General features: G+C 48.3%; 5 protein-coding genes across 5 annotated transcripts; 2 read left to right on the top strand and 3 right to left on the bottom strand.

Moving 5' to 3' along the window:
- Positions 1-403: 403 nt before the first annotated feature.
- Positions 404-1,477, bottom strand: rad1 (checkpoint clamp complex protein Rad1; the record flags this gene model as incomplete). Its single annotated transcript, XM_064900781.1, has 2 exons — positions 404-586; positions 629-1,477. The coding sequence occupies 2 exons, from the start codon at positions 1,475-1,477 to the stop codon at positions 404-406; spliced, it is 1,032 nt and encodes a 343-aa protein (XP_064751857.1).
- Positions 1,478-1,779: 302 nt separating this feature from the next.
- On the top strand, positions 1,780-3,620 carry GCN5 (histone acetyltransferase; the record flags this gene model as incomplete). Its single annotated transcript, XM_064900780.1, has 3 exons — positions 1,780-1,813; positions 1,873-2,379; positions 2,431-3,620. 3 exons carry the CDS (start codon positions 1,780-1,782, stop codon positions 3,618-3,620), a joined length of 1,731 nt encoding a protein of 576 aa, XP_064751856.1.
- Positions 3,621-4,460: 840 nt separating this feature from the next.
- RAX1 (Bud site selection protein, Revert to axial protein 1) lies at positions 4,461-5,716 on the bottom strand (the record flags this gene model as incomplete). The annotated part of the gene is made up of 3 exons (XM_064900779.1): positions 4,461-4,697; positions 4,743-5,511; positions 5,559-5,716. The coding sequence occupies 3 exons, from the start codon at positions 5,714-5,716 to the stop codon at positions 4,461-4,463; spliced, it is 1,164 nt and encodes a 387-aa protein (XP_064751855.1).
- A 1,224-nt stretch (positions 5,717-6,940) lies between these two features.
- On the bottom strand, positions 6,941-7,873 carry LTR64_006448 (uncharacterized protein; the record flags this gene model as incomplete). The annotated part of the gene is made up of 1 exon (XM_064900778.1): positions 6,941-7,873. One exon carries the CDS (start codon positions 7,871-7,873, stop codon positions 6,941-6,943), a length of 933 nt encoding a protein of 310 aa, XP_064751854.1.
- Positions 7,874-8,607: 734 nt separating this feature from the next.
- On the top strand, positions 8,608-12,111 carry CCC2 (Cu(2+)-transporting P-type ATPase; the record flags this gene model as incomplete). The annotated part of the gene is made up of 1 exon (XM_064900777.1): positions 8,608-12,111. The coding sequence occupies one exon, from the start codon at positions 8,608-8,610 to the stop codon at positions 12,109-12,111; it is 3,504 nt and encodes a 1,167-aa protein (XP_064751853.1).
- Between the last annotated feature and the right edge of the window lie 74 nt (positions 12,112-12,185).

Below are 12,185 nucleotides of genomic sequence, written 5' to 3'. Positions count from 1 at the left end.
AGGAGGAAGGGGTCTTTCGAGACGTGTTGGGGAATAAAAATGTCGCCGTGTTCAGTAAGATCTAAGCAGAAGTACTACACTCAAGGACGGATTACGAAAGAATATTTAGAAAGTGTTCAAACGTAGTCTGAGCAGTGTTCAAATACGGTGTAAGCAAAGTTCAAGTGTGGTTCACCTCCAGTTCACTGTTGTTCTTTTCGTTTCGATTTCACCTAGCTCATAGAGTCCGGTACAGTCTGCGTAGTGCAGCCTCTAATCATCTTCCCGGCCGTCACGATGGGATAACCCTCGGTCACACAAGGTGGCCTTTGTTCGAGTGATCGTCAATAGACTGGTAAGATTGATGCACACGGCACTGGACCTGAACGTAGAATATTGAAAATTCCTATAGTTTGAAGAGATGTCACTCTGCAATCGCTTCATCTTCTTCATCCTGCTGATACGTCTCATCCTCGTCATCTCCATGATCATCGTCATTGTCCTCCCCGACCAAGGGCACAAAACGATAGTCTATAAACGAGAAGCCTCCTGGACCTCCATATGCCGTAGTAGCGTTAGCGGTGACCTCAGGTTGTTCGACCATGAACTGCAAACTCAATACACCCTGCCTATCCATGCGAAAACTGACTTTACTGGCTAGTGCCATAGCTCGACCAGCTTTCTTGATCAGGTCAAACTTATAGCGCTCCTTGACACGACCACCTGAACCTGATGGTGCAGCGATTGAAAATGTTTCCGTTGCTGCAGGTTGTACTCGGCGAGCAGTAGATAGGCCGTCCATCGTAGATGCAGGTGCAAAGTCAACAGTGCTATCTCCGAACGGTCCACCATGTCCTTCAAGGGCGAAGTATGGCGCATGTATACTAGAAGCGCTCACCACTAAAGTCTCCGAGCTCGTGCTTGCCAATTCAGATATAGCATCGTGCAGCGAGAATGCAGGCATGATGATCTTCATTACTAAAGCATTGCGATCAAGTGGAATCTCATTCTCATCCGCATCGTACATGTTTGGCAGATTATAGGTATTCATGTCGCAGGTCGTTTTGACGCCGTTCTCCTCAATGGTGATACAGAGTGGCGCCCCAAACCGCGAGTATGTAATCTTGCATGTCCCTCCAAGACCCAGAGCCGGAGTGTGAAAAGCTGCGGCGTAGGAGGATGTGATACCACCACTTGGAGCTTTATGAGACGAAGCTGAGTCTGATATGCCGAAGATCTGAAGCGTTTCGAGTAGAGCAATGATATTGATCCGGAAGGGCGGAATGGTGGCATCTTGATCAGAAAGAAGGTAGGAGGAGAACAGCAGTTTGTCTAGAAGCGTTGATGCTTGAACGGCATGGACTTCTTCAGTGGTAAACCTCAAGCCATCAGGGGTAATGGAAACCACGGCTTGAGGGTTGAATGCAATGCATCTCAGAAGGCTGTAAAGCTGGCGACTTGAAGTCGCCAATGCGGTGAATAATGGTGCGTCACTCATGTTGAGGCAACAGCTTCCTGTTCGTGGTCCTGTTCACAATGTTTGATATGCCAATGCAAGTGTCCGTCTGCTTAGACATAAACTCCCGCACCACAGATTGTGTAGACTGCGCCAAAACTGCATACAAATCAGAATAGAGCCTTTTACAGTGCTAATCCACTCACCCTAAGGCTATCGAGGCTGGCAGACCAAAGGCAGTGACGGACACGAGAGATCGATCTGTGGTATATTAGCACTTAGATCGACTTCTTGAGAGGTGTACCCACTCAGACCGAATAAGATTGTCAATATCAGGCCTGTAGATGATTAGAGTTGACCAAAAAATTCAAGAGCAAGGTCAGTACCAATGAAGACAAGTACTAAGCCGACGTATAGCTGACTGTCCTTTCCTATAGCCGGCTCGAATGGGCTTGCTGCAGCCGCCTCCCAGACTTCGCGGAGAGACATTGAGAATGAGGAGGACGAAAGGGACAGCTGGATTTGCAAGCAATGTCAGAGAAAACCGATGTATGAAAGGGAGCGACTGGTGACAATCATGAAGGAAGCGCAACAGTACGAAACACATATGGAATGGAGCGACAGCGAGGCAGGAGCGGTGCACCTTCCGGCAGACTTGCTTGATATGAAAGAGAGTGACGGAAATCTTATCCGACCGCATGCGCCATGGGGCTCAAATCGCCCGCCGCCTGAACCAGAGTTGAACCTTCGACAACCTGAACTCACGGGTCAGTATCAGCTCTCACAAAACCCAGTCAAGGATGATGGAGTGTCTGGTGGTGGAGAAGATCCAGGACGGTCTACTACAACTTCCGAAACTAATGCGACAACACTGAAAGCACCGGGTCAACCAAATCAGTACGCAGACCAGGCGACAGCCACGATAATGGCGCCTCACCTTGAAAGTGAGCGCGCGCATTCAATTTGACTTGGTCTAGTCGCTAATCAACTTGTAGCCACAAAGCGCAAAGCGTCAGAGGATGCCTCCTCCTCGCGATCCAAGAAAGCCAGGACAGAATCACCTGAACACAATGGCAGTGTTACCTCAGAGGCGCAAACAGATCCTCCTATTACTCCCACTCCCGTTGACTTTCCCGAAAAACCGGCGGTGACAGAAGAGAAGACCGGCCTGATAGAGTTTCGCGTGGTCAACAACGACAACTCGAGGGAGCACAACATTATACTGACTGGGTTGAAATGTATCTTTCAGAAGCAACTGCCTAAGATGCCCAAGGACTACATTGCGCGGTTGGTTTACGACAAAACTCACCTTTCGATTGCGATCATCAAGCACCCTCTCGAAGTTGTGGGAGGAATCACATATCGCCCTTTCAATGCTCGCAAATTCGCCGAGATTGTGTTCTGCGCCATATCGTCCGACCAACAGGTCAAAGGTTATGGCGCTCACCTGATGGCTCACTTGAAGGACTACGTTAAAGCCACATCTCCTATCATGCACTTCCTCACCTATGCAGACAACTATGCGATTGGCTATTTCAAGAAGCAAGGCTTTACTAAGGAGATCACCTTGGAGAAATCAGTATGGATGGGTTACATCAAGGATTACGAAGGTGGCACTATAATGCAGTGTAGCATGCTTCCCAAGATCCGCTATCTCGAGGCTCCACGTATGCTCGTCAAACAAAAAGAGGCTGTCATGGCCAAGATCAGAGCCATTAGCAAATCTCACATTGTTCATCCACCTCCTACGGCTTGGAAAAACGGTATCGTCGAGATTGACCCCATGGCCATTCCTGCGATTAAGGAATCAGGCTGGTCTCCGAGTATGGATGAATTGTCTCGACAGCCACGACATGGTCCGAACTACAATCAACTATTACATTTGCTAAATGATATGCAAAACCATACTTCAGCTTGGCCCTTTGCCCAGCCTGTGAATCGAGAGGAAGTGCCAGATTACTATGAAGTCATCAAAGAGCCGATGGATCTATCCACCATGGAAGAGAGACTGCAGGCAGATCTATATCCAAGGCCGGAAGACTTTATTAGGGATGCCAAACTCATCTTCGACAATTGTCGGGCCTACAACAACGAAACCACGCCATACGCGAAGAGTGCCAACAAGCTGGAGAAGTTCATGTGGCAGCAAATTAAGAACATCCCCGAATGGAGCCATTTAGAATAGCTCCTGGTTGAGAGAATGAGGATAACGCCATGTAATGACATTCACGAGGTCTGATCACCACACTTGGGTGGCCTTCACTTCAAAAATGGTGAACCGGACTACCGAGGGTTAGCCGCCTGAGCGCCTATTCTGACTGTGCAGTATATCTATCTACTGCGCGGTTGGACTCCTGATTATTCTCCCTCTGTCTCTCTCTTTTGTCCAGTCTGTTAAGTATATGTGCCACCAGCGTGGTATGTGACACTTCCTTCATCTTCTCGAGACAAACAAAGCAAAGCAGATTACCGTTCATGCTTACTGATCCCCATATAAGCCGGTCTGCTCCGATGATTTAGCTACCAGACGGATTCATGAGCATAATGTCGGAGACGAGAGCAAACAGACAGTTTACTTCTCTACAGTCTTTGTTCCTTTCTCGAGCTGGCTGCAAAATTGTTGTGTAACTGAGATTAGTGTACAGCGTGTTTACAACTGGTTTATGGCTAGTGTATAAGTAGTATCTAATTGGTGTACAGATGTCTTTATACTCATAGACTCTGAGCACGAGGTGGTCCGCAGAAGCGGTCATCCAATCTGGTGTGGTTCGAATACATTCAAAGGGGGACACCTTTGGCGATCACCAGGCGTCTGTAGTAGCTGTTCCTGTTCACGAGTCGCAGCTCTGCATATTTAGCTAGTTATGCAGTACCCTCATTCAGAACCACAGTATTAAGAATCTTTGTCCATTAAAGTTCATGACCTCGTAAGAAAGCCCCTCGGCTTTGACTATATTATTCTTCTGGTATCAACGTACAACTGTCAGTTCCTTTCCTCCTAGCCCCGAGAAACAGTAGCCAATGCTCAGAACCTGACACCAGGCACAAATATAAATAGCACGCTCAATCCCACAGCTGCAGCTAGGAAAAAGAGCAGAGCCATGTTACCTCTCATCATCAATAGTCTCTTGACGTATGGCTCGCGTACCCTGCTCCAGTTCATCCAGGTGTATTCACTAAATCCCAGATATGCAGCAATGAGGTCGAGCTTGTATTGGTAGGACACTATCAGGTATGTGCCGATTGTGAAGGGGAGGATAAGCTGGATAGATTAGCAGTGGCTTTTTGTGAGGATAACATAACTTACCCAACACCTCGTTGACCTCGAAATGTTGCGAAGAATGCAGTAGTAGCCAGCCCAGAAGCCACCTCCTAGACTGAGCAGGCCAATGATTAGCCTGATCAAGATGCTGAGTGGTACAAGATTGCCCAAGGCTTTTGCTTGCAGGAAGCCAGGAAAGGCGTCTCGCTCCATAGCTTGGAATACGTAGTCCTTCGCATCATCGAAAATCTCTGGGTCATCTCGTCCTTCTTCTTCGATGGCGTAGACCATACGATCAATCATGGGCTGAGGAAGTACTATTTCTCTTTCTGCGCCTGGCAAGATGAATGTGTACAGAATTTTCTCGGCTGAGGCTCGCAGATCAGGCCGTGCAACAGTGTGACCAGGAGAATCGGATTCGAGGCGTGAAGAGGTCATGAAAGAAGGCCTCGGTGGCTCCATGCTAGCTGTACCGGCACCAGGCGATGGACGATCACTAGAATGGCGAAGGAGCTGGTCAGATCGATTCGAGGTCAAACTGTTAGCTGGAGAATAGTCGTTGGTTTGTCCACGACTTTTCGACACTGACTTGGTGCGATCTTCCCCACGGAGGATAGCCGATACCTTCTGCTCTTGCGATCCCTTTTCTGCACTAGATGGGTGTGAGGATGTCTCTTCGAGGTTGAAGTTGTCAAGGAATTGAGAAGAGCGTTTCGAGGTTGCTTTGTCCATATCTGGGGTTTCTAGCAACATGGATCGACGAAGTTCTCGGACATAGTGCCGGCATAGTGACATGTGTTGCGATACATCGAGCCTGCAAGTATATTAGTATATCCTTGTCGCTGCGAAGGTAATTCTTACCAGAAGTCGAGATAGTCAACCGATCTCTGCTGGTCACGCATGTAAATATAGAAGGAGAAGAGGTCGACTGGTGCCAGTGTTCTTCGACCGAGCACTTCAATCAGAGTAGGGAGGCTGTCGCGCTGTTCCAGCTCTTGCTCTGCATGATTGTGCGCCATCTCGATTGTGCAGATGTTCAAGGTCTACTGCTGAGTTGGTATTCGTTGCAGGCAATTGTTGCAGCCAGCCTCGAGGGCGGCAGATATGCTCGACTTCCAGAGTACCTCCGCGAAAGTGCAACTGTGATGGGGTCGTCCAGGTACGCCGATTGTTTGGTCGGCAAGTCAGCGCGATCTCGTCGTCACCACGTCGCGCAGTCACAGATTGTTCAGGTTGTTTCGTATATAGAGGCAAGAAAGCGGTGTGATAACGAGCGACGAACGTCCACAGACCTATGAGACCGACTGAGTTGGATAAGGCGTATAGTACTATCGAATCATGAATTGAAGAGGTTGAGCTTGTTACAAGTCCGAAAGTGACACTTGCATCCTCTGATTGGCTGATTAGCGGAGTTTCGAAATTGAGCCGTGAAACCCTATTCAGGTTGATCGTTACACTGGCACCCTCCCTACAATCACCTTGCAACACCTTATGATCCTCCCACAGCACGCAAGTATCAAGTAATCAAATGTTGTGTGATGAGGAAAGTTTTTGATGGCTTCTCCCACTCATTGAATACTAGTTAGTAGATAATGAGAAATCATTTGCCTACTAGCTACATACTAGGTGTATACCAGCTATACACTAATTATTTATCAGTTATAAACTATCTACAAACCAATTTTACACCCACCTCAGTCATTCTGTAACGACCTGAAAGCCGACTTTAGGTGAGTACTGTAATATCCACACATTTTATTCAGTTTGGCCCCTTTCGGAACCCCCGGCACAGCTAAAGAGAAGAAGCTGTTCAATTCGTTCAGTCTTTCGATGAGAACAATTTTCTAAACCGAAGCGGAAAGTTTTTGGTAGTACCGAATACTAGCTGAGCACAACGACGAATGAAAAATGATCAAAAGCTTCGTTCCTTGAGGCAAAAACTGGATAAAATGCGAGAAAGTCACAGTAAACTGTGAAAGGCGTTGTCTATCGACCGTCTTTTCATCAAGCTCATCCTTGAATACTCATAAACTCATCTGTAGCGACATTACTTTGCTCTAGCACCACACACCTTCTAGACTGCGCTGCTGGGAAGCACAAGCACAAACAACAGTGTGCTATGCTTTATGCCCATGGATGTTTTGGCAGTTGGCTTGATTTGCAAGAGCCTGTCGAGCCCTTTTGTATATGCAGCAAAATTACACATACTAAGCGTTTGCTTGTATCGTGCCATATCCTACTCTTCATGTAAGTCCGCCGAGGCCACCACGACCTCGATTCCGCTTCGCTCCACGTGCTAGTAGAGGAGCAGGAGCTCGACCCTTCTCAGCAAAGTCCCCACTGTCATCCAGGTCCATGTATACATCATCACTACTCGCGTCCTCATCATTCTCACCCTCCATGCGCTCGTCAAGATCTCTTTTGTTGCCTTTGCGGTCTCGGGGTCGGACTGTTTTGGAATTGTCATTCTCCCCCTGCACGACAGCGGTGTCAACAATGTCTTGTCTCCTGCGTTGAAGCTCTGTTCGACGAGCAGCTTGTGATCTGATGTTTGCGGCTTCTGTTTCGAGGCCGGTAACGGTAGATGTGCATCTGCCTTGCCAGGTTGTTAAGATCTGGAGGATGGCAGGCAGAGATTGAGGTCGAAGGTCTCGAAGAGGAGCCACTGAGGTAATGTGAACTCGAGGAGGAGTCGATGTGGGTGAGAGTCGAGCTGTGAGCAGACCGGCATAAGTTGCAGATATGACCAATGATTCGAGCTCGTGAGGTGCAGCAAGACCAAGGCCAGTAACCAGGTTGGGATATGTGAGAGGATCTGCCTTGGGGTCTTGAATTGGCAAGAAAGGTGAAGCCAAGGTCAGCAGAGATAGTTGTCGAAGCTTTTGTGTTTGAGCATCTGTAAGGGTCGGGAGGTTTGGAGTTGATTGGTACTCTTGATAAGTGCCATAGCTGAAGAGTTCAAGAAGTGTCAGATATGATCTGGACTCTGGCTCGGCAGTTTGTAAGGTCTGTACGGCTGGAGTCTGCAGTAACTCGGTGAAGATATATGTGCCTTGAGCAGAGGTTGCTCGAATGATGAGCTCCTTCAGGAACCGTGGAGATGGTGACTTTGTAGACGTGGCCTCGATAATGAATGGTTGCAAAGCTGCCAGCGCTTTGGGCTGAGCTTGATCCATGTTCGTTAGTCAAGAGCCTTTCGTGTATTGTCTTCTTGCGGTCATGCGACTCGTATCTGCCGATTTGTGTCGTGATTTGGATTGAGCTGCAGTTGTTGCGACAGTGTTGTTTCAGTCGTGATGGGCTCTAGATTGAAACAACGAATAATGCTTACACCACTTGGAGCAAGCTGCGGTTGTATGTGTGATTAATTCGAATCGGACTTCACTTGAAAACAAATACGACTAGCAATTACGTAGCGAGCGCAGGCAAGCAGACGCGTTTTGCGAATGCCTGAGGCCTTCAGCATGCTTCTTATTGTGGCGGGCTGACGGCCTAATTTTGGCGTGTTCCTGCGGTGGCTTCGGTTACAATTTAGGGGTCAAAACCTTCGCGAAATCTCCTGATCTTCGCGGGACTGCTCTAGATTTGTAAGTCAGCAGCGAGTTTCACCTTGATCGCTGTCGGCTCTTGATCAACTTCTTTCCCTTTGTATATACTTGGCCAACAACAGCAACAATGCGACAATAACTCCGTCTTCTGTATCGACATTCTATATCTCGAGACTACCCTCTAGGATTTAGGGCACGCTATCAGACTTCCTCTCCCGCCTCAACCACACTCTTTTGGTCGCTTCAATTCGCTATACTCGTACCCTTCCTGTCCTTTTTGAGCACATTCATTCTTCGACATGAGCAGTTGGTCTTGATTTCTCTTTTCTTGAATTAGTACATACACAATACAGTATCTGAGCATGGCGCAATTGGTTCCGACAACTACCGCCCACATGGCCACCACCACGGTGAAAGTGAATGGTATGACATGTGGCGCGTGTACTTCTGCGGTAGAGGCTGGCTTTAAGGATGTCGACGGCGCGGGCGCTGTGTCAATCAGTCTGATCATGGGAAGAGCTGTGGTACATCACGATCCCACCAAATTGTCCCCACAACAAATCGCAGAGATAATAGAGGATCGTGGGTTTGACGCTGAAGTTCTTACCACAGATATACCAGTTACTGTCCCGCAACTATCGCGCACTACCGTCCCTTCCAATCCGGCTCTGTCCACTACCACGTTGAAGATTGAGGGTATGACCTGTGGAGCCTGCACCTCGTCTGTGGAGGCTGGGTTTAAAGATGTCGCTGGAGTCAAAAGTATAGTCATCTCTTTGTTGGCCTCTCGAGCTGTTGTCGAGCATGATGCGGCCGTCATCGCTCCAGAAAAGCTGGCTGAGATTATCGAGGAGCGAGGATTCGATGCCGAAGTGCTGGAAACTAAACAAGCACAGCCTGCTGGTATCACTGGATCTGTCGAAACTCAACAGACTGCAGATGTCTATACCACTACCGTGTCTATCGATGGCATGACGTGTGGTGCTTGTACCTCCGCTGTCGAAGGCGCATTCAAGAATAAGCCCGGTGTATTGAAATTCAATATCAGCTTGTTAGCTGGAAGAGCTGTCCTTACCCACAAATCACAAGAGTTGACCCCAGAACAAATCGTGGAGACTGTAGATGATGCTGGCTTCGATGCCAAGCTGATTTCCTCCGAGCCTGAAGGTCTACAGATGCAATCATCATCTACTGTCCAACTTAAAATCTACGGCCTGTCCGATGCTACTTCCGCAACCGAGATTGAGAACTTGCTGAGAGCGAAGGACGGTGTGAAGAGCGCTCTTATCAGCCTTGCCACCTCCAGAGCCAATATTCGATACGACCCTTCTGTTACTGGTCTCCGAATGATTGTTGAGACCGTCGAAAATGCTGGCTACAACGCTTTAGTGGCCGATTCGGACGACAATAATGCCCAGCTTGAATCCTTGGCCAAGACGAAGGAGATTCAAGAATGGAAGCAGGCCTTCATCACCTCCCTATCTTTTGCCATACCTGTCTTTCTCATCAGCATGATCATACCTATGTTCATTCCAGCTCTAAATTTTGGTGGCATCGAGATAATCCACGGACTGTTTATGGGCGACGTGGTTTGCTGTGCCTTGACGGTTCCTGTTCAATTCGGTATCGGAAAGCGATTCTATGTGTCGGCTTACAAAAGTCTGAAGCACGGATCACCCACTATGGACGTTCTGGTCGTCATAGGCACTTCGGCTGCTTTCTTTTTCAGTTGTCTTGCTGTCATTGTAGCTGTTCTAATACCTCCTCATAACAAACCCGGCACCTTTTTCGACACCAGTACTATGCTAATCACTTTCATTACTCTTGGAAGGTGGATCGAAAATAGAGCCAAGGGTCAAACTTCGAAGGCCTTGTCAAACTTGATGAACCTAGCACCAAGTATGGCAACCATCTATGAAGATCCTCTTTATGCAGAGAAACTGGCCGAAGACTGGGAATCACCATCATCTCCAGTACTCGAAAAAGGAGAGAAGTCCACGGATGAGCCGCAGACTACCAACGAGGCAGCTGCTGAGAGGACTATTCCAACCGAGCTCATTGAAGTTGGCGACGTTGTGCTCTTGAGGCCGGGTGACAAAGTGCCCGCCGATGGAAATGTGACTCGTGGTGAAAGCTACGTTGACGAGTCTATGGTTACTGGAGAACCTGTACCTATTCTGAAGAAGAAAGGTCATGCGCTCATCGCAGGAACAGTCAACGGTGCTGGTCGTCTCGACTTTCGAGTCACTCGAGCAGGTAAGGACACTCAGCTCAGCCAAATCGTCAACCTTGTTCAGGAAGCTCAGACCAGTCGGGCGCCAATTCAGCGTATGGCAGATCTGGTTGCAGGCTATTTTGTTCCGATCATTGTTCTGCTTGGCTTGATTACCTTCACTGCTTGGATAATCTTGAGCCATGCTCTACCAAATCCACCCAAGATCTTCCTCGCAGCACAGTCAGGTGGTAAAACTATGGTGTGCTTGAAGCTTTGCATCTCGGTCATTGTCTTTGCTTGTCCCTGTGCACTTGGTCTTGCTACACCAACTGCTGTCATGGTTGGTACAGGTACTGCTTCTCAGCAAGGCATTCTGGTCAAAGGTGGCGCTGCCCTTGAGACCGCCACGCGGATCACACATCTTGTGTTTGATAAGACTGGCACCTTGACCTTTGGCAAACTCAAGGTCTCTAGAGTCACCATTCAAGGCTCATGGAATGTTAGCGAGGAGGCCAGAAAAGTCTGGTGGACGATTGTCGGCCTAGCTGAATCTGGCTCTGAACATCCTATCGGACGTTCTATTACACTGCAGGCCAAGGAACATCTGAAGCTTGCTCCTGAAGATCCGCTTCCTGGCCAGGTTGGTGCGTTTGAGAACAGGGTTGGCAAGGGCATAACGGCTCAGATCGAGGTTCGTGCCGTTAGCAATTCTCAGCCGGAAAGGCACGATGTTCTGATAGGAAACGCCTCGTTCCTTGAAGCTCAGGACATTGATGTCCCGTCAGACGTGAAGCCAGAAAACAGCAAAACCCTGGCTGGTCTGACGCTGATCTATGTTGCTATTGATAACAAATTTACAGGTGTGCTAGGACTTAGTGATACGATCAAACCTACTGCTGCAGCGACCATCACAGCATTGCACAGAATGGGAATCTCGACCTCACTAGTAACAGGAGACACGTATAGTACTGCTCTTGCTATCGCTGAAAAAGTCGGCATTTCGACGGATGCAATTCGTGCTTCGGTCTCACCTGGCCAGAAGCACGATATCGTAGCAGAACTACAAGGCCAAGGCGAAATTGTCGCAATGGTCGGAGATGGCATCAACGACTCGCCAGCCCTTGCTACTGCTAATGTCGGAATCGGTCTCGTCTCTGGCTCTGACATCGCAGTGGAAGCCGCTGATATTGTCATTATGCGTTCAGACGACCTTCTCAACATTCCAGCGGCATTATGTCTCTGTCGCACCATCTTTCACAGGATCAAAGCAAATCTCCTGTGGGCTTGTGGCTACAATGTCATTGGTCTGCCGTTTGCGATGGGTTTCTTTTTGCCTTTTGGATACTACATGCCTCCACTCGCCTCAGCGATCGCCATGATGTTCTCCAGCATATCAGTCACGCTCTCCTCCCTGGCACTACGTTGGGCAAGAAGACCATCATGGCTTAACGAAGAGAAGCTGGAAATGGAAAGTGGAAAGATTGCTGTGCCAAGGATCGGACAGCCAAGGGTCGAGAAAGGCGTCGTGGCATTCGGTCAGAAGATTTGGGCAGTGTTTGACACGAATCTTGGTGGATTGAAGCGCAAGCGCGCTGGAGATACAGGTGATAGAGGTAATTATGTTCCATTAAGAAGTGTAGAAAATGTATAGTGCGGATTCCTTTTAGGTAGAAGGTAGCTATTTTTCTTGTTTGATACCAATTTGAGATTATTTTTCAGTACAAT

This window comes from Lithohypha guttulata, assembly GCF_036872675.1.
Source record: "Lithohypha guttulata strain CCFEE 5908 chromosome Unknown scaffold_5, whole genome shotgun sequence".
Classification (NCBI taxonomy): Eukaryota; Fungi; Ascomycota; class Eurotiomycetes; order Chaetothyriales; family Trichomeriaceae; genus Lithohypha; species Lithohypha guttulata.
This window is presented reverse-complemented; position numbering and strand designations above follow the sequence as displayed.